The sequence below is a fragment of the Mytilus californianus genome, unplaced genomic scaffold, assembly GCF_021869535.1.
Source record: "Mytilus californianus isolate M0D057914Y unplaced genomic scaffold, xbMytCali1.0.p SCAF_4, whole genome shotgun sequence".
Taxonomy (NCBI): domain Eukaryota; kingdom Metazoa; phylum Mollusca; class Bivalvia; order Mytilida; family Mytilidae; genus Mytilus; species Mytilus californianus.
The window spans coordinates 60,583,683-60,610,849 of NW_026262690.1; the positions used below are offsets into that span (position 1 = coordinate 60,583,683).

General features: G+C 33.8%; 1 protein-coding gene across 1 annotated transcript in view; it reads left to right on the forward strand.

Moving 5' to 3' along the window:
* The window catches only part of LOC127698572 (elongation factor 1-gamma-like), a 43,325-nt gene extending 16,473 nt beyond the window's left edge, over window positions 1–26,852 (forward strand). Inside the window, exons 6-11 of the mRNA XM_052202082.1 lie at window positions 284–413; window positions 8,973–9,061; window positions 16,252–16,334; window positions 23,429–23,601; window positions 25,751–25,875; window positions 26,624–26,852. Of these exons, the coding sequence (XP_052058042.1) occupies window positions 284–413; window positions 8,973–9,061; window positions 16,252–16,334; window positions 23,429–23,601; window positions 25,751–25,875; window positions 26,624–26,776 (753 nt within the window). The 3' untranslated portion in view covers window positions 26,777–26,852. The remainder of the gene's footprint in view (window positions 1–283; window positions 414–8,972; window positions 9,062–16,251; window positions 16,335–23,428; window positions 23,602–25,750; window positions 25,876–26,623) is intronic.
* Window positions 26,853–27,167: the final 315 nt, after the last annotated feature.

The following is a 27,167-nucleotide window of genomic DNA, read 5'->3' on the forward strand; positions in this document are numbered from 1 at the left end:
ATTCAACAATGATCAAAACCCATACAGCATAGTAAGCTACAAAAGGTGCTCTAGTTAACTTTTATCTACTGTATTTATGAAACTTTGATATTCAGATGACACTTCTATATTAATATAAACATTGATAAGATGCATTGATTACAAAAATGGTCCTGCATCATACATAACACATCCAGGTAAAGCAATTGTTTAATATATGGTTGAGTTAAAATACTTTTACTTTGTTTTCAGAGTAATTTGATAATGTTAATTTTGACTTGATAAAGGTTAATTGTTGTTACAGGTTTTAGATCCCAAGTTTGTAGAGTCTTTCACAAATGTCAACAGATGGTTTACAACACTTGTTAACCAACCTCAGTTTAAAAAAGTGATTGGAGATTTTAAATTTTGTGAGAAGATGGCAGAATTTGATGGTAATAACAGCATACACATTTTTAGCTCACCTGGCCCAAAGGGCCAAATGAGTTTTTGTAGAGCCTGCGACTTTTGTCGCAGAAAGCTCGACATAGGGATAGTGATCCGGCGGCGGCGTTAGCTAACTTCTTAAAAGCTTTATATTTTAGAAGGTGGAAGACCTGGATGCTTCATACTTTGTATATGGATGCCTCATGTTACGAAGTTTCCGTCAGTCACATGTCCAATGTCCTTGACCTCATTTTCATGGTTCAGTGAAAAAAAAGTTCAGATTTTTTGTAATGTTAAATTCTCTCTTATTATAAGTAATAGGATAACTATATTTGGTATGTGCGTACCTTGCAAGGTCCTCATGCCTGTCAGACAGTTTTCACTTGACCTCGACCTCATTTCATGGATCATTAAACAAGGTTAAGTTTTGGTGGTCAAGTCCATATCTCAGATACTATAAGCAATAGGTCTAGTATATTCGGTGTATGGAAGGACTGTAAGGTGTACATGTCCAACTGGCAGGTGTCATCTGACCTTGACCTCATTTTCATGGTTCAGTGGTTATAGTTAAGTTTTTGTGTTTTGGTCCGTTTTTCTTATACTGTATGCAATAGGTCTACTATATTTGGTGTATGGATTGATTGTAAGGTGTACATGTCTAGCTGGCAGGTGTCATCTGACCTCAACCTCATTTTCATGGTTCAGTGGTTATAGTTAAGTTTTTTAGTTTTGATCTTTTTTCTTATACTATATGCAATAAGTCAACTATATTTGGTGTATGGAAATATTCTATGATGTACATGTCAGTCTCGCAGGTTTTATTTGACCTTGACCTCATTTTCACTGTTCATTGCTCAGTGTTAAGTTTATGTGTTTCAGTCTGTTTTTCTTAAACTATAAGCAATAGGTCAGCTATATTTGTTGTATGGAAGGATTGTAAGCTGTTCATGTCTGCCTGGCATGGTTCATCTGACATTGACCTCATTTTCACGATTCATTGGTCAATGTTTAGTTTTCTTGGTTAAGTCTGTTTCTTAGAAACTATAAGCAATAGGTCAACTATATTTAGTGTATTGAATGATTGTAAGGTGTTCATGTATTTCTCGTTTGATTTATATGACCTTGACTTCATTTTCTTGGATCATGTTAAGTTTATGTAATAGTTGTAGTAAAGCTTTCATTTAGGACTATCAACATAATATCAATGGTTAGTAAAGAAGGCGAGACATTTCAGCGTGTGCACTCTTGTTCTCATCATTTGGTGTCAGTCGTTAACTTTTACAAAAATATCCTCCTCCGAGACTACTGGGCCAAATTTAACCAAACATGGCCACAATCATTATTGGGGTATCTAGTTTAAAGAATGTGTACGATGACCTGGCGCGCCAACCAAGATGGCAGACATGACTAAAAATAGAACATAGGTGTAAAATGCAAGTATTGTCTATTATTTTAAAACTCTTATTAATAGAGAAATTCTGACAGATCAAAAATATTCAGAATGTTGAGCTCTACCAATTGTTCATTGGCGTCAAAACTGTCAGCCAACTTCTTATAGGAGTTATTGCCCTTAAATGACAAATTTTACCATTTTTATACGACCGAAAAAAAAATTTTGTGGTCGTATATTGGTATGACGTTGGCGTCGTCGTCGTCCGAAGACACATTAGTTTTCGCACTCTGACTTTAGTTTAAGTGAATGGATCTCAATGAAATTTTACCATAAGGTTTAATACCACATAAGGAAGGTGGGGATTGATTTTGGGGGTTATGGTACCTACAGTAAAGGAATTAGGGGCCAAAAATAAGCATTTGTTTTAACTTCCAGACATAACTTGTTTGTAAGTGTATGGATCTCTCTGACATTGTACCACAAGGTTCCATATCACAAAGGGAATGCTGGGATTGATTTTGGGGTAATTGCCTCCAAATTTTAGGAATTGGGGGCCAAAAAGGGGCAAAAAACAAGCATTTTTCTAGTTTCATGACAATAACTTGTGTGTAAGTCTATGGACCTCTCTGACATTGTATCACAAGGTTCCATATCACAAAGGGAATGCTGGGATTGATTTTGGGGGTAATTGTCTCCAAATTTTAGGAATTGGGGGCCAAAAAGGGGCAAAAATCAAGCATTTTTCTAGTTTCATGACAATAACTTGTGTGTAAGTGTATGGATCTTTATAAAATTGTACTACAAGGTTCCATATCACAAAGGGAAAGCTGGAATTGAGTTTGGGGGTAATTGCCCAAAAAGTTTAGGAATAAGGGGCCAACAAGGGGCCAAAAATAAGCATTTTTAGCTCACCTGACCTGAAAGGTCGTGAGCTTTTCTCATCACTTTGCGTCCGTCGTCCGTAAACTTTTACAAAAATCTTCTACTAGGCCAAATTTAACCAAACTTGGCCACAATCATCATTGGGGTATCTAGTTAAAAAAATGTGTCCGATTACCCAGTCAACCAACCAAGATGGCCGCCACGGCTAAAAATAGAACATAGGGGTAAAATGCAGTTTTTAGCTTATAACTCAAAAACCAAAGCATTAAGAGCAAATCTGACATGAGGTAAAATTGTTCATCAGGTCAAGATCTATCTGCCCTGAAATTTTCAGATGAATCGGACAACCCGTTATTGGGTTGCTGCCCCTGAATTGGTAATTTTAAGGAAATTTTGCTGTTTTTGGTTATTATCTTGAATATTATTATAGATAGAGATAAACTGTAAACAGCAATAATGTTCAGCAAAGTAAGATTTACAAATAAGTCAATATAACCGAAATGGTCAGTTGACCCCTTTAGGAGTAATTGCCCTTTATAGTCAATTTTTAACCATTTTTCGTAAATCTTCGTAATCTTTTACAAAAATCTTCTCCTCTGAAACAACTGGGCCAAATTAAACCAAACTTGGCCACAATCATCATTGGGTTATCTAGTTTTAAAAATGTGTGGCGTGACCTGGTCAACCAACCAAGATGGCCGCCACGGCTAAAAATGGAACATAGGGGTAAAATTCAGTTTTTGGCTTTTAACTCAAAAACCAAAGCATTTAAAGCAAATCTGACATGAAATAAAATTGTTTATCAGGTCAAGATCTATCTGCCCTGAAATTTTCAGATGAATCGGACAACCCGTTGTTGGGTTGCTGCCCCTGAATTGGTAATTTTAAGGTAATTTTGCTGTTTTTGGTTATTATCTTGAATATTATTATAGATAGAGATAAACTGTAAAAAAACAATAAATGTCGGCAAAGTAAGATCTACAAATAAGTCAACATGACTGAAATTGTCAGTTGACCCCTTTAGGAGTTATTGCCCTTTATAGTCAATTTTTAACCATTTTTTCATAAATCTTAGTAATCTTTTACAAAAATCTTCTCCTCTGAAACTACTGGGCCAAGTTAATTATAGATAGAGATAATTGTAAGCAGGAAAAATGTTCAGTAAATTAAGATGTACAAACACATCACCATCACCAAAACACAATTTTGTCATGAATCCATCTGCGTCCTTTGTTTAATATTCACATAGACCAAGGTGAGCGACACAGGCTCTTTAGAGCCTCTAGTTCGAGTTTCCAGACAATAACTTGTGTTCAAGTGTATGGATCTCTCTGAAATTGTACTTCAAGGTACCATACCACATAGGGAAGGCTTGGGTTGATTTTGGGGGTAATTCCCTCAAAATTTTAGTAATTAGGGGCCATAAAAGGGCAAAAAAACAAGCATTTTTCTAATTTCCGGATAACAACTTGTGTGTAAGTGTATGGATCTTTATGAAATTGTACTACAAGGATCCATATCACAAAGGGAAAGCTGGGTTTGAGTTTAGGGGTAATTGCCCGAAACGTTTAGGAATTTGGGGCCAAAAAAACAAGCATTTTTCTAGTTTCCAGACAATAACTTGTGTTCAAGTGTATGGATCTATCTGAAATTGTACTGCAAGGTACCATACCACAAAGGGAAGGCTGGGATTTGGTTTGGGGGTGATGAATCATAAGGGGGTTAAAAAAAATTCGGGGGGGGGGGGGGGGGAATTTTTTTTTCTTTAAAATTTTCCATTTTAAATTGGTTATTTCTGATTTATATATAAAAGCAAATAATAATATGGTTTGAATAGGTAAATTAAAATTTTTTATGTTCTTAGACCACTTTCATTCTGTGTCAGAAACCTATGCAGTGTCAAATATTTAATTACAATCCAAATTCAGTGCTGTATCAAGCTTGAATGTTGTGTCCATACTTGCCCCAACTGTTCAGGGTTCGACCTCTGCGGTCGTATCAAGCTGCGCCCCAGCGGAGCATTTTATTTATTTTTTTTGCATTTTATCTTGAAAACTATGATAGATGTAGAGAAACTTTTAAGTTGCAAAAATAATCAGCAAGACAAGATCTACACTAAGTGTGCATGGTTGAAATCTTCAGATGACTCCTAATTAGAGGTATTACCCTTTGATGGCAATTTTTACCAATTTTTTGTGTTTTTATGCCCCACCTACGATAGTAGAGGGGAATTGTTTTTCAGTCTGTGCGTTTGTCCTTTCTTCCATCTTTCCGCTTCAGGTTAAAGTTTTTGGTCAAGGTAGTTTTTGATGAAGTTGAAGTCCAATCAACTTGAGACTTAGTACACATATTCCCTATATGATCTTTCTAATTTTAATGCCAGATTAGAGTTTTGACCCCCAATTTCACGGTCCACTGAACATAGAAAATGATAGTGCGAGTGGGGCATCCATGTACTAATGATACATTTTTGTTGCCTTATATCTTGAAAATTATAATAGATAGGTAGAAACTTAAATAGGCAAAAATGATCAGGAAGACCAGATCTTTATTTAAGACCCTATCGAGGAAACTGTTGCAAATTGCTCAGAAAGATGTGATCTTCTATAGAACTTATCCATCAAAATTGTCAGACTATTCCTTTTAGGAGTTGAGGCCATTTATAACAATGATTTTAACATCTTTTGATTATTATCTTGAAACCATTAAATTTATAAAATGTTTTGAGAGATACTGTAAACAGTTAAGATAACAAACAATCAAATTTAAATCTACAAATCCTTCAATTGCTTGTATATATTGTAATGACTGCTTAGTGGAGGGGGGTCCGACTTGAATGACTTGTAAATAGATAATTTCATTCAAACTAACGAATGTGGCTGAAAATAAGAAAAGTATTAGCCTTGAATGTGCTTAAACAGCTGAATGATTGATGTAAATGAATGCCTATATCCATATGTCATTTTTCAAACACTAGGAGTGGGTGATCTTCCTTTCTTGATAAATATTGAATTTATGGGTTGTTTTCCATGATAATTTATCTTGCTTTCTGTATTGTAGTTTAGTAATCTTAATAATTGAACCTTAAGCAGATTAATAATGTTTTTGCAACAATTTTTAAATAATACCATATTTAGATAATTTTTTTTTAACTTTTTTAAAAGGTTTTAGAATATATACAAATTCAGCAGGCAACATACATGCACATAATTATTTTTTTGAAGTTTATAAAGATTGTTTGTTTAACAGCGATTTCACAACCATTTTTAGATACCACTTTAATTTAGATTTGTTTACTTTTTCAAAAGGTTTTAGAATATTGACAAATTCAGTAGCCAACACACATCTAATTTTTTTTTATCGAATATGAAAATAAGATGTGGTATGATTGCCAATGAGACCACAAACTACCAGAGACCAAATGAGGTAGATGTAAGCAACTTACTAGAAGTCAAAGATATAGTATTCTAAGTTTAAACTAAATTTTCTTATGTAAAAATGGAATCTTAATTCCTCATGGCAAATATAACATTGTAATTAATAGAATGTTGTAAATGTTGAGGAAAGAAAAACTTGGAACTCCGAGTCTTTGTTGACAAATTTTGTTTCTAAAGTCTACATGTTCCATACATGATTTATAGCTCGACTTGTCCAAAGAGCCAGTGTGATTACTGTATGATATGTAAATAAATTTTTGGCAAGTTCCAAAGTATCAGCTCTTGCTAAATACATTTCTTGGTTGCCTTTTGGCGAGTTTTCAAAGTTTGGAAATGATTTATAGCTATAATGACTTTCAGGTACCTTGAACATTCTTTTTGTTCATTGCGAACTAAATACTCTTCAACAAAATTTTCAACATTGCTAAATATTTTGTCAGAAATCAACTTTTTATAATTAAATCAGTGTATATATTGAAAAGATTGAAAATATATTATTGACATTGAGTAAATATAACATCACATGCAGTTTTGTGAGTTGAATACATGTATTTTCATCTACTTGGAAGATAATTTTTGTTTTAGGTAAATTAATCAATGAGTGATGGATTTCTCTTAGAAGAAATTTAAAGGTCCCAGTGAATAATCTACACAGAGAACAATAGCTGTTGCATTTATTTAATGGACAATTGAACTGACAAAAGTTTAAATACCTTGACCAAGAGGAGATGACTCTGTGGAAGAGTTGCACTTTGGTTTTGCAATAATAATGATTTGGCAATCATTTTGAGATCCTACCATAATTTAAATCTCTTTACTTTTTCAAAAGGTTTTGTCAGAAACTATTTATGCTTATTGCATAAAAATTCACACACAAGATGACGGGCGTATCATGCGCACATGGCGCAGCTGTTTATTTTTTTTATTGATTATTCAAATAAGAATAACAGGGTTGGTCAAAAATCTAAAATGGGAAAGCTTAGAAGAACGGAGGAAAACAAACAGACTATGCATGCTATTCAAGATCCAGCATGATCTTATAGACATAGACTGTCACCAATATTTAACCCCAAATGATAACCGGACCAGAGGTAAAAACCGCTTCTACCAAGAAAGAACAAGTACAGACGCCTACGGCCAATCTTTCTTCCCGAGGACCATCAGGGATTGGAACAACTTACCAACATCAGTTTCATCGGCCAACACCGTTGAGGGATTCAGAGCTGCCCTTAAGGCATGCTCTGAAAGGAAGTAGGAAACACCAGTTGTACATAATTTTAATTGTATAATATTGCGAACGTTTTAAATGTAATTTGTAAATAGCCAAGAGAGAACTTTCTGTGTTGCCCGACACTGCGTAAAGTTTTCGCGCGGAACCAATAACATTCAATTTTGAATCCAGTTCCTTACCTGGAAGAAGAAGAACCCGGGTTTTATGAGTATTGCCCAGCCCAGTGGGAAATACTGGGAAAACCCGGGTTTTACCGGGTAATACTGGGCAATATAAAATACTGGCCTGAATTTTAAAGAGGATTCAGTGATCAAACACAAATGCAATACATTTAAGATATTTATAAACAAATCTCGATTTATAAATAAGTTAACTTGTTAGAGAGTCTTATAATACAAGTGTATACATTTGAGAAAGTATTGTTCTAGCAACTCTGAGACAAGTGTACATGAAGACACATTAGACAAATAATATTGGAAAAAGCCTTTCGCAATAATTCTAAAAAACTATTAAATCACCATTCTGTCTAGATTGGTCAAACTGTTAACAGAAAGCCAAAGAATTCAATTTTTTTTTCAAATATTTATAACTAATATTAACAATTAACACTTACAGGTAAAAAAAATACTTTAAATAATTTATATGTACATCACTAATTAATAAGTAATTATTCAGATTAGAACACAGATATGTTTATATAACAATAATCAGCCTTTTCATATCTATAAGTGTTAATGACATGACCCTGGAGGGTGTTTATTTAGCAGTATGTTTGCATAGCAATTTAAATTTATAATTTACTTAAACATTCAAATAATATGCATTTTTTCAAAGTTTGGATTATTGAAACAATGCTAGGAAATTAACAAGGTATCCTAAAATGTGCAAATCTTGTATTCTGCCTACATGGAGTTAGTGGAGAAGAGAATGAAATTGAATTTTCAATCTTCTAGAAATGACTCTCAATGGTTATCTGTATAAAATGTATATATTTAGCTATAATACTATGAAACTACAACAAGTCTTTACTATTTTGTGTTAAAATAAGCTTATAAAATCATATTGCCCAGTATTACCCGGACCTGGGTTTTCCAGGGCGGGTAATACCTTGCCAACTCTGAAGAATAATTGTATATTGCCAGTAAGACCACTATCTACCAGAGACCAAATGAGGTAGATGTTAGCAACTAGAAGTCTAAGATATAGTTTTATGTTTTTTTCCTGTATAAATGGAATCTTTACTCCTCATGGCAAATATAACATTGTAATAAATAGAATGTTGTAAATGTTGAGGAAAGAAAAACATGGAACTCCGAGTCTTTGTTAACAAATTTTGTTTCTAAAATCTACATGTTCCATACATGATTTTCATCTCTTAAAGAGGTATTCAGTTGTGTATGACCATTGTAGTCTGTAAATTTCACCCTTCCAGAAACTTTTATATTATGTGTACATGGTGTAGTTAATAAGTACTGGGATTAGCAAATTCATGCTTCTTTTCTTATCGTATAAGTGTTGTCTCCCTTTGCCAGACACAGTTTTATAAATAGACTACCACATACATGGGTCAAAAAAAATTAATACTGCTACAAAATATAATAAAAGTACCTTTAAACTTTTTTAGCTAAGAAATATCAGGAACTCCATGGTAAAGCTGATGGTGGAAAGAAAGAGAAGAAACCAGCAGATAAACCCAAAAAAGAAAAACCCAAGGTAAAGAGGTTAAAAATATAAAAAAATTAAAAGAAAAGTTGTAAATTGAATACCTTCATTTTTAACCGGATTTTCGAAGAAAATATCGGTTATTAAAATGGTGATGTACGGCGGGTGGACGGGCGGCTGCCAAACAGTGTCTGTACAATAACATGAAAACACTAACAAATTTTTATACGACCGCAAAATTTATGATGTCGTCTGCGTCGTCGTCCGAAGACACATTGGTTTCCGGACAATAACTTTAGTTTAAGTGAATGGATCTCTATGAAATTTTTGAAGAAGATTCAATACCACAAAAGGAAGGTTGGGATTGATTTTGGGGATGATGGTCCCAACCGTTTAGGAATTAGGGGCCCAAAACAAGCATTTTTCTAGTTTCAGGATAATAACTTGTGTATAATATTTCGATTGCTCTGAAATTGTACCACAATGTTAAATACCACAAGTAGAAGGTTGGGATTCATTTAAGGGGTTATGGGGCCAACAGTTTAGGAATTAAGGGCCAAAAACAAGCATTTTTCTAGTTTCCAGACAATAACTTGTGTGTAAGTATATGGATCTTTCTGACATTTTACCACAAGGTTCCATATAACAAAGGTAAGGCTGGGATTGAGTTTGGGGTTAATTGTCCCAAACGTAGGAATTAGGGGCCAAAAACAAGTATTTTTGTCGAGCCTTCGACTGTAGTCGAAAAAGCAAGACATAGTGATCCTACATTCTGTAGGTGGCGGCGTCCACAAATATTCACTCTGTGGTTAAAGTTTTTGAAATTTTAATAACTATCTTAAACTATCCGGGATTTGTACCAAACTTGGACAGAAGCTTGTTTATGATCATAAGATAGTATCCAGAAGTAAATTTGTTAAAAAAAAAATTTCATTTTTTCTGTATTTTACTTATAAATGGACTTACTTTTTCGGCCAGGAAACAATACATTCACTCTGTGGTTAAAGTTTTTGAAATTTTAATAACTTTCTTAAACTATCCTGGATTTGTACCAAATTTGGACAGAAGCTTGTTTATGATCAAAAGCTAGTATCTACATGATCTAGAAGGACATTTTGTTAAAATTTGTACCTGTTTATCCTTATTTTACTAATAAATGGACTTAGTTTTTCTTCCAGTTAACATTAAATACAGTCTGCAGTTAAAGTTTTTAAAACATTTATTAGATTCATAAACTATCCTGGATTTATACCAAACTTTGACAGAAGCTTCTTACAATCGAAAGATAGTATCTAAAGGAATATTTTTATTGATTTTTTTCCTTATTTTTGTTGAGCCTGCGATTAACAGCAAAAGTAGGCGAGACACTGGGTTCCGCGGAACCCTTACGAATTTTTATACGACCGCAAAAAAAAATTTGTGGTCGTATATTGGTATGACGTTGGCGTCGTCGTCGTAGTCCGAAGACACATTAGTTTTCGCACTCTAACTTTAGTTTAAGTGAATGGATCTCAATGAAATTTTACCATAAGGTTCAATACCACAAAAGAAAGGTGGGGATTGATTTTGGGGGTTATGGTACCCACAGTTAAGGAATTAGGGGCCAAAAATAAACATTTTTGTAACTTCCAGACATAACTTGTGTGTAAGTGTATGGATCTCTCTGACATTGTACCACAAGGTTCCATATCACAAAGGGAATGCTGGGATTGATTTTGGGGGTAATTGCCTCCAAATTTTAGGAATTAAGGGCCAAAAAAGGGGCAAAAAACAAGCATTTTTCTAGTTTCATGACAATAACTTATAACTGTAAGTGTATGGATCTTTCTGAAATTGTACTACAAGGTTCCATATCACAAAGGGAAAGCTGGAATTGAGTTTGGGGGTAATTGCCCAAAACGTTTAGGAAAAAGGGGCCAAAAATAAGCATTTTTATACGCCCGTTTACGGGACGTATTATGGTATACCGTTGTACGTCCGTCTGTCCATCCGTCCGTCGTCAACATGTCGGATATTAACTCAAAAACGCTTTAACCAATTTGCTTAAAACTTTGGTGAATTGTTAATATCTATTGACGTGAGCTCCCTTTCGTTTTTTATAAATTTTAGATTTTACGTTTCCGAGTTATGGGGTTTTATTCATTAAAAAAAGGGGGATTTTCCAGTTTTCGGACAATAACTCAAGAATGCTTTCACCAACTTGCAAGAAATTTTGGTTAATTGTTTATATCTATTGACATGAGCTCCCTTTGGATTTTTATAAATTTTAGATTTTACGTTTCCGAGTTATGGGGTTTTATTCATAAAAAAAAGGGGGATTTTCCAGTTTTCGGACAATAACTTAAAAATGCTTTCAGCAGTTCTCATGAAACTTTGATGAATTGTTTATATCTATTGATGTAAGCTCCCTTTAGAATTTTATAAATTTTAGATTTTACATTTCCGAATTATGGGGTTTATTCATTAAAAAAGGGGGATTTTCCAGTTTTCAGACAAAAACTCAAAAATGCTTTCAGCAATTCGTATGGAACTTTGGTGAACTGTTTATATCTATTGATGTAAGCTCCCTTTAGAATTTTATAAATTTTATTTGTTTATAGTCTGACAACAGATTTACTAAGTATTGCGCAACAGCACAGTGTATTGCACAACAGCAAGAAATCTTTAATTGAATATAAATTCAATTCATATAACCAACTTCAAGTTCTTTGACTACATTTATTCAGAAACCTATAATAGATGTATGTCAAATATTTAATTACAATCCAAATTCAGACCTGTATCAAGCTTGAATATTGTGTCCATTTTTGCCCCAACTGTTCAGGGTTAGACCTCTGCGGGCGTATCCAGCTGCGCTCAGCGAAGCAGTTTATTCTAGTTTCCAGACAATAACTTGTGTTCAAGTGTATGGATCTCTCTGAAATTGTACTGCAAGGTACCATACCACAAAGGGAAGACTGGGATTGATTTTGGGGGTAATTGCCTCAAAATTTTAGTAATTAGGGGCCAAAAAGGGGCAAAAAACAAGCATTTTTCTAGTTTCAGGACAATAACTTGTGTGTAAGTGTATGGATCTTTATGAAATTGTACTACAAGGTTCCATATCACAAAGGGAAAGCTGGGTTTGAGTTTGGGGGTAATTGCCTTAAACGTTAAGGAATTTGGGGCCAAAAAGGGGCCTAAAAACAAGCAAGCAAGTTTCCAGACAATAACTTGTGTTCAAGTTTATGGATCTCTCTGGAATTGTACTGCAAGGTACCATACCACAAAGGGAAGGCTGGGATTGAGTTTAGGGGTGATGAATCATAAGGGGGTTCAACAAATTTGGGGGAGGGATTTTTTTTCCTTTTTTTCCTCTTTTTTTTCTTTAAAATTTTCCATTTTAAATTTGGTATTTCTGATTTATATATGTAGGACTCAAATCTATGGTGGGTTCCAAATCTATGGCAGATTCCTAATCTATGGTAAATGTGACGTCATGCCATCCCAAATCTATGGTAGATTTTTTTAAAACCTAATCTATGACAAGTTTTGTAATTTCCTAATCTATGGTGGATTTTTGTTGTTTCCAAATCTATGGCAAATATTGTGCAAACGGAAAACAATGCAGTACATTTTGACCAATGACTTCTCTTAAACAAGCGGAAATATACGACAACGGGAGCATGTCTATTAACATTTTTGAAAAAAACATTCCATGATGGTTAACCAAAAAAAAAAAACATAAATGATAAATTCATATACCTTAATACAGACTTCAAGATTAAAATGATGAGCTCTGTAAAAAAATAAACATTTTTTAATCTGTGCATGGTACCTGTTTAACCCATTCATTAAACCAGCTAATAAGTCCTTTAACAAACATGAAGGCCGCTTTTTATATAAAAAAAAAAGTAAAAAAAAAGTAAAAAATAAAAATGAACCGTTTGAATTTTCAAATAATATTTATTTTAGGGATATCGTTAATACTTCTTTTTTACTTAATGACGATTTAAATAAAATTTGTATCCGGTAATTTAATATTCACTTTATAAACTGTGCCAGCCGTAGACAGTAAATTGCTACTAAAACTCCTTTTCTAAAATATGCGGTACTGAAATTAGCGGTGCCCTTGTTCATCGCGGGCATCGACCGATACAGCACATTTTGTCCCTCTTCGGGATAATAGGTCACATCTGCATTTAAACCTCCCGCAAATTGTTGTCAGGGAAATACCTTCACCTTGAATGGTGTTCACATATATGGGTTTCGCCATCGTAAGCGGCGGCGAAGATGTAATATGGCGTTATTCAATTGTGACGTTACATGTTACTCTTTCACTCAGATCTGCCATAGATTTGGAGAAAACAAAAATCTGCCATAGATTTGAGTTGTTTGGCGTTTGTAACGTCATATTTGCCATAGATTAGGAATCTGCCATAGATTTGGAACCCGCCATAGATTTGAGTCCTACATATATAAAAGCAAATAATAATGATATGATTTGAATAGGTAAATTAAAAAAATTTAAGTTCTTAGACCACATTCATTCTGTGTCAGAAACCTATGCTGTGTCAAATATTTAATCACAATCCAAATTCAGTGCTGTATCAAGCTTGAATGTTGTGTCCATACTTGCCCCAACTGTTCAGGGTTCGACCTCTGCGGTCGTATCAAGCTGCGCCCAGCGGAGCATTTTATTCTAGTTTCTAGACAAAAACTTGTGTGTAAGTGTATGGATATCTCTGAAATTGTACTACAAGGTTCCATACTACAAAGGAAAGGCTGGGATTGAGTTTTGGGGTTATTGCTCCAAGGGGGATTTCAAAATGTTGGGTGGGGGGGGGATTTTTTTCCCAATTTTTTAAAGGGATTCAAAATTTTTAAAATTTCGAATTTTTGAAAAGTTTCAAGAAGAAATCTTCAATTGCACAGTATTGCGCAATGGATTTATAAGATCATTGACCACATTTAATTTGTATCAGAAACCTATATTTTGTAAAAAATTTGATCACAATCCAAATTCAGACAGTATCAAGCTTGAAAATTGTGTCCAAATTTGCCCCAACTGTTCAGGGTTCGACCTCTGCGGTCGTATCAGGCTGCACTCAGCGAAGCATTTTATTTTCAAATTTAAATATGTTGTTTCCTGGGACTTAATAAAGTTCTAGTTCAATTTTCAAGATTTTTGTATTTTTCCTTTTTAAGTTATCGCCATTTTTAATATCAGAAAGTGGAATTTTAAAATATTTTACTCTTGTTAGTAAATGAGCTATTGATTGGTATAAACTTCCTTGGACTATTATCTAGTCCTAAGTAATAATGTTGAGGGTTTTACTATCATAAGACAACGACCCACAATGAATAAAATAGGTATAAGTTAGTGTTTCCATTTTGAAAATGTTTTACCGAGCGATTACTCGAGTATAGCTTGGTAAATCCAACGAGTAATCGATTAGTAAATCTTCACCGAGTTGACATCCCTATTAAAAAGGGGGATTTTCCAGTTTTTGGACAATAACTCAAGAATGCTTTCGCCAACTTGCAAGAAATTGTGGTGAATTGTTTATATCTATTGACATGAGCTCCCTTTCGATTTTTATATATTTTAGATTTTACGTGTCCGAGTTACAGGGTTTTATTCATAAAAAAAGGGGGATTTTCCAGTTTCAGACAAAAAATCAAAAATGCTGTCAGCAATTCTCATGAAACTTTGGTGAATTGTTTATATCTATTGATGTAAGCTCCCTTTACATTTTCATAAATTTCTAATATGACATTGAGAATTAATTGAGCTTTAATTTTTATAGTCTGACAACAGATTTACTAAGTATTGCGCAATGGCACAGTGTATTGCACAACAGCAAGAAATATTTAATTATACCCCCGCTTTAAAAAAGTGGGGGTATACTGTTTAACCTCTGTCTGTCCTTCCATCAGTCCATCTGTCAGTCAGTCTGTCTGTCCCATGAATATTTTCATCGCATTTTTCTCAGGAACTACTTGACAAGGATTTCTGAAATTTGGTTTCAGGGTTTATATAAGTCAGCTATACTGTGTGATGCATTTTTAGATTCATCACTCAACAACTTCCTGTTTACCGAAATGTTTCGGCGGGGGTATCATCAGTGAGCAGTAGCTCACAATTTTACTTGTTGAATATAAATTCAATTCATATAACCAATTTCAAGTTCTTTGACTACATTTATTCAGAAACCTATAATATGTCAAATATTTAATACAATCCAAATTCAGACATGTATCAAGCTTGAATATTGTGTCCATTTTTGCCCCAACTGTTTAGGGTTGGACCTCTGTGGGCGTATCCAGCTGCGCTCAGCGAAGCAGTTTATTACTAATTATAAGGAAATATCATTGTATTCAAGAAATTCGTATGTTAGTCCATACATATGTAAAATCTCGTTATTTTTTTACCAAGGAGGATAAATATGATATTTGACATCTCCATAATCTAAAGAATAAGATAAATAATTTTATTTTTTAGCCCCCTACACTCTGTCTGTCTGTCTGTCCATCCGTCAGTCTGGCAAATCAGTTTTCCACACTTTTTTTCTTCATGCTTGAAGATATTGATTTGATATTTGGTATATTGTTTTATCATGCCAAGTTACAGATCATAATTGAATTTTGTTCAGGTCTGATGATTTTATGCAGAGTAATGGTCTTTGGACTTAGAAAATTCACTCGAATAATCAGTTTTCCGTACTTTTTTTCATCATGGTTGAAGATATTGATTTGATAATTGTTATATATTTTTATCATGACAAGTTACTGATCAATTTTGGATTTTGTTCTGTCGGATGATTTTGTGCAGTTATATGGTCCTTGTGGACTTAGAAAATTCACTCAAATAATCAGTTTTCCACACTTTTTTTCGTCATGCTTGAAGATATTGACTTGATATTTGTTATATAGTTTACACCATGACAACTTATAGATTAAGTTAGCATTTTGTTCCAGTACAATGATTTTTTAACAAGTAAGGGACTATGTATTGCCATGCAATACTCTAAGAATGCTTGTTTAATTGGACGTGAACAATTATGAAGATATTTAATGTAAAATTATTCATTCAGACAGCATGTCAAAATATCACAACAAACTTGTGATGGGACCGAAACTTCAGGCTTTTTAAAATATCAAACACTTGTAAAATAAACTCTTGATCTATACATTAGAAGAATATTAAAAGAATATTAAAAGAATTTAGTAGATTTATGTTCTAAATATGTTTTTTGCAGAAAAAGGATGAAGATGATGATGAAGACGATGATGCACCTAAAGAGAAAGAGGAAAAAGATCCATTTGCTGCATTTCCAAGAGGGTAAAAATATTACATATTCTTTTCCTCTTTCCTTTAATAAAAAACACACCTAAAATAGTTTCAAATTAAAGGGGCATTAGCCACGAGATATAATAAAAATTAAAATATGATTTTTTTTTTGCTTTATCATTAATAAAAGTGATAGTGAAATACTATTTTGCTTTTAGCAGCCAATTTGGTTCAATTTTGTCAAAATAAGATAAGAAACATCACTGATGAATTATTCACTTGCAAGTGAATAATTCGACCTCATTGAATCCGTATTCATGTGAGTTTTAATTTAACCCCGAGTTCGGTTACGCATGTATTCAGCTATTAAAAGGAAAAGAATGTCAACATTGAAAGAGAAACAAGGATGAATCATTTGGTTGATTCGATAAACATACTTTTTAACCTACAATATGAAATCAAACCGACCTAGAAAAATCCAATTGCATGTGGACGTTTCTGTTTATATTTATATTTATGTTTATATCTGGTTATCTCATGGTTAATTAGATGACGTCTAGACAAAAATACACATGAAATGTTGATACATATTATCAAGTCCATGGATTGTTAATTGTTTATTTTAGACTTTTTGCAATTTGGATATATGTAGTAGTATGTTATAAATCAAATATGAATTTGGCAGCTAATGCGCCTTTAAGTTTTGGTTTTGTTCTAATATTTTGAAGTTTTAGTCACAAATTAAAATGCTTTTAATCAGTTTTGTGAAGTTGTTTTATTGTTGGTGTTGTAATGCACTTTTGATATTTTTGAAGTATTTAGTCACAATTTCAAATTAAATGGTAAAGCATAGATATAGAATTGGTTGAGGAATTTGATCTTGTGCATATTCCATGAACCTAGACAGTTTTTGTCTTGCGAGACATAGGGATTACAATGCGGTGACTGTGTTAACTATTGATTCAAAGCTTTATATTTGAGAAGGTAGAAGACGTGGATGCTTCATACCTTGTATGAAGATGCCTTGTGTTATGAAGTTTCCATCTGTCATAAGTCTATTGTCATTGACCTCAGTTTCATGGTTTGGCGACAGTCATGTGAATTTCTCACTTACTATGATCACTATATTTGGTATATGGGCTCCTTGCAAGGTCTTCATGTCTCAGGGTTCAATTGACCTTGGACCTTATTTCTTGGATCAGTGATGTAGGTTAAATTTACATGGTCAAGTCAGTATCTCAAAGCAATAGGTTAACTATATTTGTTGTATGGAATGATTGTGACATGTGTATGTCCCACTGGCAGGTCTCTTCTGACCTTGACCTCATTTTTATGGTTTATTGGTCTATGTTAATTTTTTTCTGATTTGATCTATTTGTCAGATACTATAAGCAATAGGTCAACATTATTTGCTGTATAGAATGATTGTCAGGTGTATAATTATGTCTGTCTGGCAGGATTCATCTCACTGCATTTTCATAGTTCATTGGTCAATGTTAAAGTTTTCATGGTTATTTTTATACGACTGCAAAAAAAATTTTGTGGTCGTATATTGGTATGACGTTGGCGGCGTCGTCGTCGTGGTCTGGCGTCGTCAGGCGTCGTCTGAAGACACATTGGTTTTCGCACTCTAACTTTAGTTTAAGTGAATGGATCTCTATGAAATTTTACCACAAGGTTCAATACCACAAAAGGAAGGTTGGGATTGATTTTGGGGGTTATGGTACCAACAGTAAAGGAATTAGGGGCCAAAAAAAAGCATTTTTGTAACTTCCAGACATAACTTGTGTGTTAGTGTATGGATCTCTCTGACATTGTACCACAAGGATCCATATCACAAAAGGAATGCTGGGATTGATTTTGGGGGTAATTGCCCCAAAATTTTAGGAATTAGGGGCAAAAAAAGGGGCAAAAAAACAAGCATTTTTCTAGTTTCATGACAATAACTTGTGTGCAAGTGTATGGATCTTTCTGAAATTGTACTACAAGGTTCCATATCACAAAGGGAAAGCTGGAATTGAGTTTGGGGGTAATTGCCGAAACATTTAGGAATTTGGGGCCAAAAAGGGGCCAAAAATAAGCATTTTTCTAGTTTCCAGACAATAACTTGTGTTCAAGTGTATGGATCTCTCTGAAATTGTACTGCAAGGTACCATACCACAAAGGGAAGGCTGGGATTGATGATGGGGGTAATTGCCTCAATATTTTAGGAATTAGGGGCCAAAAAGGGGCAAAAAACAAGCATTTTTCTAGTTTCAGGACAATAACTTGTGTGTAAGTGTATGGATCTTTCTGAAATTGTACTACAAGGTTTCATATCACAAAGGGAAAGCTGGGTTTGAGTTTGGGGGTAATTTCCCTAAACGTTTAGGAATTTGGGGCCAAAAAGGGGCCAAAAAACACATTTTTAGCTCACCTGGCCCGAAGGGCCAAGTGAGCTTTTCTCATCACTTGGCGTCCGTCGTCGGCGTTAACTTTTTATATTTTGAACTTCTTCTAGAGAACTACTGAATGGAATGAAACCAAACATGGCATGAATGTTCCTTATGAGATGCTGACCAAGTGTTGTTACTTTGTAGCCGATCCATCATCCAAGATGGCCGCCAGCGGGGGACTTAGTTTAACATAGGACCCTATGGGAAATGCATACAAATGACTTCTTTTAGAGAACCACTGAATGGAATGAAACCAAACATGGCATGAATGTTCCTTATGAGGTGCTCACCAAGTGTTGTTACTTTGTAGCCGATCCATCATGCAAGATGGCCGCCAGCGGGGGACTTAGTTTAACATAGGACCCTATGGGAAATGCATACAAATGACTTCTTTTAGAGAACCACTGAATGGAATAAACCAAACATGGCATGAATGTTCCTTATGAGGTGCTGACCATGTGTTGTTACTTTGTAGCCGATCCATCATCCAAGATGGCCGCCATTGGGGAACTTAGTTTAACATAGGACCCTATGGGAAATACATACAAATGTCTTCTTTTAGAGAACCACTGAATGAAATGAAACCAAACATGGCATGAATGTTCCTTATGAGGTGCTGACCAAGTGTTGTTACTTTGTAGCCGATCCATCATCCAAGATGGCCGCCAGCGGGGGACTTAGTTTAACATAGGACCCTATGGGAAATACATAAAAATGTCTTCTTTTAGAGAACCACTGAATTGAATGGAACCAAACATGGCATGAATGTTCCTTATGAGATGCTGACCAAGTTTTGTTACTTTGCAGTCAGTCCATCATCCAAGATGGCCGCCAGCGGGGGGACTTAGTTTAACATAGGACCCTATGGGAAATACATACAAATGTCTTCTTTTAGAGAACCACTGAATGGAATGAAACCAAACATGGCATGAATGTTCCTTATGAGGTGCTGACCAAGTGTTGTTACTTTGTAGCCGATCTATCATCCAAGATGGCCGCCAGCGGGGGGCTTAGTTTAACATAGGACCCTATGGGAAATACATACAAATGTCTTCTTTTAGAGAACCACTGAATGGAATGAAACCAAACATGGCATGAATGTTCCTTATGAGGTGCTGACCAAGTGTTGTTACTTTGCAGTCTGTCCATCATCCAAGATGGCCGACAGCAGGGGACTTAGTTTAACAAAGGACCTATGGGAAATACATACAAATGTCTTCTTTTAGAGAACCACTGAATGGAATGAAACCAAAAATGGCATGAATGTTCCTTATGAAGTGCTGACCAAGTGTTGCTACTTTGTTGCCGATTTACTGTTCAAGATGGCCACCAGGATATTTTATTAAATAACGGGACCAATATTAATCAATATTTGGCCTCAATCATTACTTGGGTATCTGTTATGATTTTTATCTATCATTACATGATTTCTAAAACCAAAGTAGAGTCAGGTGAGCGACACAGGCTCTTGAGAGCCTCTAGTTCTAGTTTCCAGACAATTACTTTTGTTCAAGTGTATGGATCTCTCTGAAATTGTACTGCAAGGTATCATTCCACAAAGGGAAGGCTGGGATTGAGTTTGGGGGTGATGAATCATAAGGGGGTTCAAAAAATTTGGGGGGGGGGGATTTTTTTTTTTTCCTTTTTTTTCTTTTTTTCCTTTTTTTTTTCTTTTAAAATTTTCCATTTTAAGTTGGTTATTTCTGATTTATATTTAAAAGCAAATAATAATGATATGGTAGGAGATACACACCAAACAGGATGTGTAAATTATTATATAATAAGTATTGTGCAATAGCAAGAAATTTTCAATTGCACAGTATTGCACAATAGCAAGAAATCTTCAATTGCACAGTATTGCGCAATAGCAAGAAATCTTCAATTGCACAGTATTGCGCAATAGCAAGAAATATCCAATAGCACAATATTGCGCAATAGCAAGAAATTGTCAATTGTACAGTATTGCGCAATAGCAAAAAATATTTAATTGCACAGTATTGTGCAAAAGAAGATACTTCGTATAAATTGCTTATTTCTTGACCAATTTCAATGGGGTTTTATTCTTGACTTCTTGGGGCTCTTTAATATGCCGAATCTAACCAAGTATTTAGATTCTTAATTTTTGGTTCAGTTTTCAAATTGGTCTACATTAAGGTCCAAAGGGTCCAAAATTAAACTTAGTTTGATTTTAACAAAATTGAATTCTTAGGGTTCTTTGATATTCTGAATCTAAACATGTATTTAGATTTTTGATTATGGGCCCAGTTTTCAAGTTGGTCCAAATTGTGGTCCAAAATTAAACTTTGTTTGATTTCAACAAAAATTGAATATATGGGGTTCTTTGATATGCTGAATCTAACCATGTATTTTGATTTTTGATTTTTGGGCCCCGTTATCAACTTTGTCCACATTGAGGTCAAAAGGGTCCAAAATTAAACTTTGTTTGATTTCATCAAAAATTGAATTCTTGGGGTTCTTTGATATGCTGAATCTAACCATGTATTTAGATTTTGGATATTGGACCATAATAGGTGAATGTCCAATTTAAAATTTTAAAGTTCTTAGACCACATTCATTCTGTGTCAGAAACCTATGCTGTGTCAAATATTTAATCACAATCCAAATGCAAAGCTGTATCAAGCTTGAATGTTGTGTCCATACTTGCCCCAACTGTTCAGGGTTCGACCTCTGCGGTCGTATCAAGCTGCGCCCTGTGGAGCATTTTATTTTTAGATACTTGAAGCAATATGTCAACTGTATTTGGTGTATGGAATTATTGCATGGTGCACATGTTGTTGGGCATGGTTCATCTGACCTTGACCTCATTTTCATTGATCATTGATAATGGTTATTGTCCCCCACGCAACACGTTGCGGGGGACATAGAAATAGGGACGGGCGGGTGTCCGTCTGTACGGTCTTGTTAGCGCTCTCACTTGTTCAATTCTTGCTAGATTTTTATTTAACTTAAATCATAGGTGTTTATCAGCAGTGTCTTGGACGAGTTTGAAAATTGGTGCCAATCAATTATTTTTAAAAGAGTTATGCCCCTTGGAAACATTAATTATATGGAAAATTGCATTGTTAGCGCTCTCATTTGTACAATTCTAACAGAATTTTATGAAACTTATATCATAGGTTTATATCGGCAATGTCTTGGACAAATTAAAAATCAGTGCCGATCAATTTTTATGCCCCAGCCGTAGCAGTGGGGGCATTAATTTTTACCCTTGTCCGTCTGTACGTACGTACGTCCCAAAATTAGTTTCCGTTCTCTAACTTGAGTTTGCCTCAACCAAATGTTATGAAACTTATACACAATGCTAATTATCACAAAACACAGATCAAGTTTGAATTTTGGTTGGGTTACTTTAACCGTTCTAGAGTAATACCCCTTTACAAATGGAAAAATTGCAAAATTTTTAGTTTCCCCGTTCTCTAATTTTAGTTTGCTCCAACCAAAGGTTATGAAACTTATACACAATGCTTATTACCACAAAACACAGATCAAGTTTGAATTTTGGTGGCGTCACTTTAACCGTTCTAGAGTTATGCCCCTTTATAAATGGAAAAATTGCTGAATTTTTCGTTTCCGTTCTTTAACTCTAGTTTGTCTCAACCAAATGTTATAAAACTTGTACACAACCGTTCTAGAGTTATGCGTGTTTACAAAAGAAAAATTGCTGAATTTTTAGTTTCTGTTCTGTACTTAAGTTAGCCTCAACCAAATGTTATGAGACTTACAATGCTTATTACCACAAAACTCAGATCAAGTTCAAATTTGGGTAGTGTCACTTTTACCGTTCTCCAGTTATGTCCCTTTATAACTATATGATTTGCAAGCAGGCGCATCATCTGTGTCCACATGTGGACACTATCCACATTTATTTTTAAAAGATGAATGCCCCTAGGAAACATTAATTATATGGAAAAATGCATGGTTAGCGCTCCCATGTGTACAATTCTTGCCAGAATTTTATGAAACTTGTATCATACGTTTATATCAGCATTTGAAAATCAGTGCCGAACAATTACTTTTTTCAAAAAGTCATGCCCCTTGGAAACATCAATTATATGGGAAATTGCATGATTAGCGCTCTCATGTGTACAATTCTTGCCAGAATATATGAAACTTATATCATAGGTTTACATCAGCAATGTCTTTGACACTTTCGAAAAATAAAAGCTTATATATTTTCAACTAATTATGCCCCTTGGAAATATTGATTATAACGGATATCGCATTGCATTTGCTCTGAAGCCTTCATTTCTTTTAAGATATTTATAAAATGTTTTTAAAGAACAAAAAAAAAGTGTATTATTAGTTATTGCTCTTGTACCTTGGATAGATAAAATTGTGCAACACGGGGGACATTGGAACTCTGTCCTTTCATTTAATTCGAAACAATTTAGTAAAACCTTCATATTACACACTTTCTACATAAATTCAATCATGGTAAGTAAAGCAGGTGAGACATTTCAGCGTGTGCAGTCTCCATGAAACTTTATTTAAACTCTCGTAGTTCTTGTAAACACACAAGTTCAAAATTTTTCTCTTACCAATTTATGGTGAATACTTTGTCCTGACAATGGTTTTAGTCAAGCTCAAACAGTCTTTGCAAAAAACCACACACACTGAGTCAATATGAGCGTAAATCTTCACAGTTAAATTAAAAATTGTTTGTGATAATTGAAGCATTTTCTTTTTCAGAAAATTCAACATGGATGAATTTAAACGTGAATATTCCAATAAGGACACATTAACAGAGGCACTTCCATATTTTTGGAACAATTTTGAAAAAGACAATTATTCTATTTGGTATTGTGAATACAAGTATAATTCAGAACTGAGCAAAATTTTTATGACCTGCAATTTAATAGGAGGTAAGAGGAATCTAAAGTTCTTGCTTAAAAACTTTGTATATATGTATAATTTTGCTAAAAAAGGCTATTGAACTTGAGAGCAAATTTCATGTGCTATCAGAACTGGTATACTTTAAACAAGGAAACTTGTGAGGCAGTTTTATTTTCATGGTAAGCGTTGAAATGCGAAAAATATAACTACTGTGAATATTTCAAGGAAAACCTATGAATAGGATGAGGACATATATGAACTTATTCCGATAGGTCTTATTTATAAATCAGTTTTACAGATGACAGATCTATACTGCAAATCCTAACTTTATTTCTAAATGAAAGGCAATGTAAGAAATCAAAACTTTAACTCATGATAGTCTCATTAACACAGAAGACATCTGAAGCAAGCAGATATAATGAATATTGTTAAATAAACAAAGCTCTTTGCAGTTTATAGGTAAATGACACCTGTCAATCAGTTTTTATATGCCCGTTTACGGGACGTATTATGGTATACCGTTGACCATCTGTCTGTCCGTCCGTCATCAACATGTCGGACATTAACTCAAAAAACCTTTAACCAATATGCATGAAACTTTGGTGAATTGTTTATATCTATTGACGTGAGCTCCCTTTCGTTTTTTTATAAATTTCAGATTTATGGTTTCCCAGATTTGGGGTTTTATTCATTAAAAAAGGGGGGAATTTTCCAGTTTTCCGACAATAACTCAAGAATGCTTTCACCAACTTGCAAGAAATTTTGGTGAATTGTTTATATCTATTGACATGAGCTCGCTATTGGATTTTTATAAATTTTAGATATAGCGATTCTGAGTTGCAGGGTTTTATTCATAAAAAAAGGGGGATTTTCCAGTTTTCGGACAATAACTAAAAAATGCTTTCAGCAGTTCTCATGAAACTTTGGTGAATTGTTTATATCTGTTGATGTAAGCTCCCTTTAGAATTTTATAAATTTTATTTCCACATTGTATCTGCTATGCAGATCAAATCATATCGAAAGATTCATTTATTAGCGGTAATCTTGTCAGTAGTGAGTCTCATTTTTTAAAAGTTCATCCACCATTGTCTATTGTTTAAGTGGTTTTACAAGCAAATATTACTAATTAATTTAAATCTACATTTACATTAATAATCTGACTAACACTGATTACTTTTGTTCAGAAACTTATTCTGATTGATTTTATCACCTGATTTACGATACATGTTTCCATATCATTTATGAATAATTTTATAGGATACCAGGATATTGTAAAATTAAAACAGCAAGAATTGCTTTTCATCTCGGCAACTGACATTTTATATGTCAGAATAATATATTGAGGTAGGGTAACATGTCTCCCTACATTTGGTTACTTTGTGAAGGAGCACATTCAAAAAAAGTTAAGCTTGTCAGTCTGGTACAAATCAGTTTAAATAACATTTTATCATACTTTGTCACACACTTGAACTTTATATGTTATACTTTGTCACACACTTGAACTTTATATGTTGTTGAGGTAATTTAAATTAAGTCAACTCTATGAATTTATCATTTTTACCTGTTTTAAACATTCATTTAAGTTTTTGTATGTGGGTTTGTTTTGTACTTCTTTGTTTGTTATATTTCAATGTATTGTATGAAAGCCTGGGGAAGATTTGTTTTTATATCTAACTCTTTAACCCTTTTGATGAAGAATTATTATTATTACTGAATATGAATGTAATTTTAAACATCATCAGTTTTCCTGTAAAAGAAATGTCTGAGGCAAATTATATGCTTTGATATTTTTTGGGGATTCTGGTTAACACACCTTATATCATAAATTTACAGAATGGGTTTTTATGCATGACTGTCCTTAATAAAGAAACTAGACAAAACATTTATAAAAACTTGCTTTCTTTACTGTCATTTCTCCGTAATTGCTACACCAGTTCAGTGAAAGGTTTTTGCAAAAAGGGGAATTTGATGCTAAGTTTACCATTCTACAATGCAAAATGTAGAGTTGTTATAATCATATTTTACCAAGGAATAATTTGCAGATTATTTTATATTGATTATTCAAACTTAGAATTGTGCATTATTACATGTCAGCAAAAATCACAAAGAGCTTATGTTTGTAATCAAATGTTCATGTAAACCTGACTTAAAATAAAATTTTCTATTCTATTTTTACAGGATTTTTTCAACGAGTTGAAAAATTGAGGAAGAATGCTTTTGGTAGTATGTGTATATTTGGAGAAGATAACAAAAACAGTATATCAGGTGTATGGTTTTGGAGAGGACCCAAATTAGCATTTGAGGTAGGGCTGAATTGTAATAAGAAAGCAATTGCGATACAATTTCCCCTATTTTGTTTGTATAAATGGGGAGGGGATATTCAGTTGTGAAGTCAATTAAGTTTCTTTCTTGGTATGTGATAAATCACTAGAGAGCCAGTTCAGTAATCTTTATTTTTTATTCAGTATAACTCACATGGAATTCACGTGATTGGTGAAAGTTGCAAACTTGCACAAAAAATTGTTAACTATGCAATCTGTTATTGTTCCATTCTAATACATCTAGTATTGTTGATCGAATGTCAGAAATCAATGTCAAAACTACAATAATCGTAATTAAATGTTTGTCTATACTTCACAAATTGAAGGAAAATAACATCAATTAATATCCCCTTCATTCTAAATTCCAGTCGATAGTAATTTTTCAGCAAATTTCAAATTCTGAAAAATAATTGCAACTATATATGACTGTTTCTGATATTCAGTTAGACAGCCAGCATAGAACACGATCTCCGCCTAAATATAGATATCTATATTTGCATTAATTATAATTGAGAATTGAGACTTGTGTCGAAATTCTCATTTAAATTTTTTAAATCTGATAGATCACTGATGTTTGTTATGCATTGTCAGATAGGAATCTGAAAATTTTCTTAGTAAAAAGTAAAAATAACAAGTTAATAAAAGTAAGTGGCAACAGAAAAAAATGTTATTATAAAGAAACCATTCTTATTTACATCTAAATTTCAATACACAATGTATATAATTACAGCTGAATCCCAACTGGCAGGTTGACTATGAGTCATATGAATGGAAAAAACTGGACCCAACTACTGCAGAAACAAAGAAAATGGTAGAAGAATATTGGAATTGGGAGGGAGATTTTGATGGTAAAAAATTCAATCAAGGAAAAATCTTCAAGTGAAAGGAGACAACTTATTTATTAAAAAACTAGTGCTGGTGAATGTGATTAAAAGAAAAGAAAATATATAAAAAAAAAACATTTGTTGTTTGTTTTTATGATTTTATCGTTCTCACCTCACCTGGATTTTACTTATCCAGTCTGTCCTTAACATTTTATGAACTTGCATGTCCTAATGAGCCAGGAGGCTTTTGACATTACTTTTATCCAAGCATCTGTTTACTTTCTACTTGTGTCATCAAACTATGACTAAAAATAGCTTATCTGGGTTAAATGTAAGTCAATGCCTGGCAAAATTATCTACCTTCTTTTTCTTTTAAACCAACTCCTAGTTGTGAGCTATAGTGCATTAACCCTCCCTCAAATAGCAAGAGCTGTTTACATGTGTGAATTT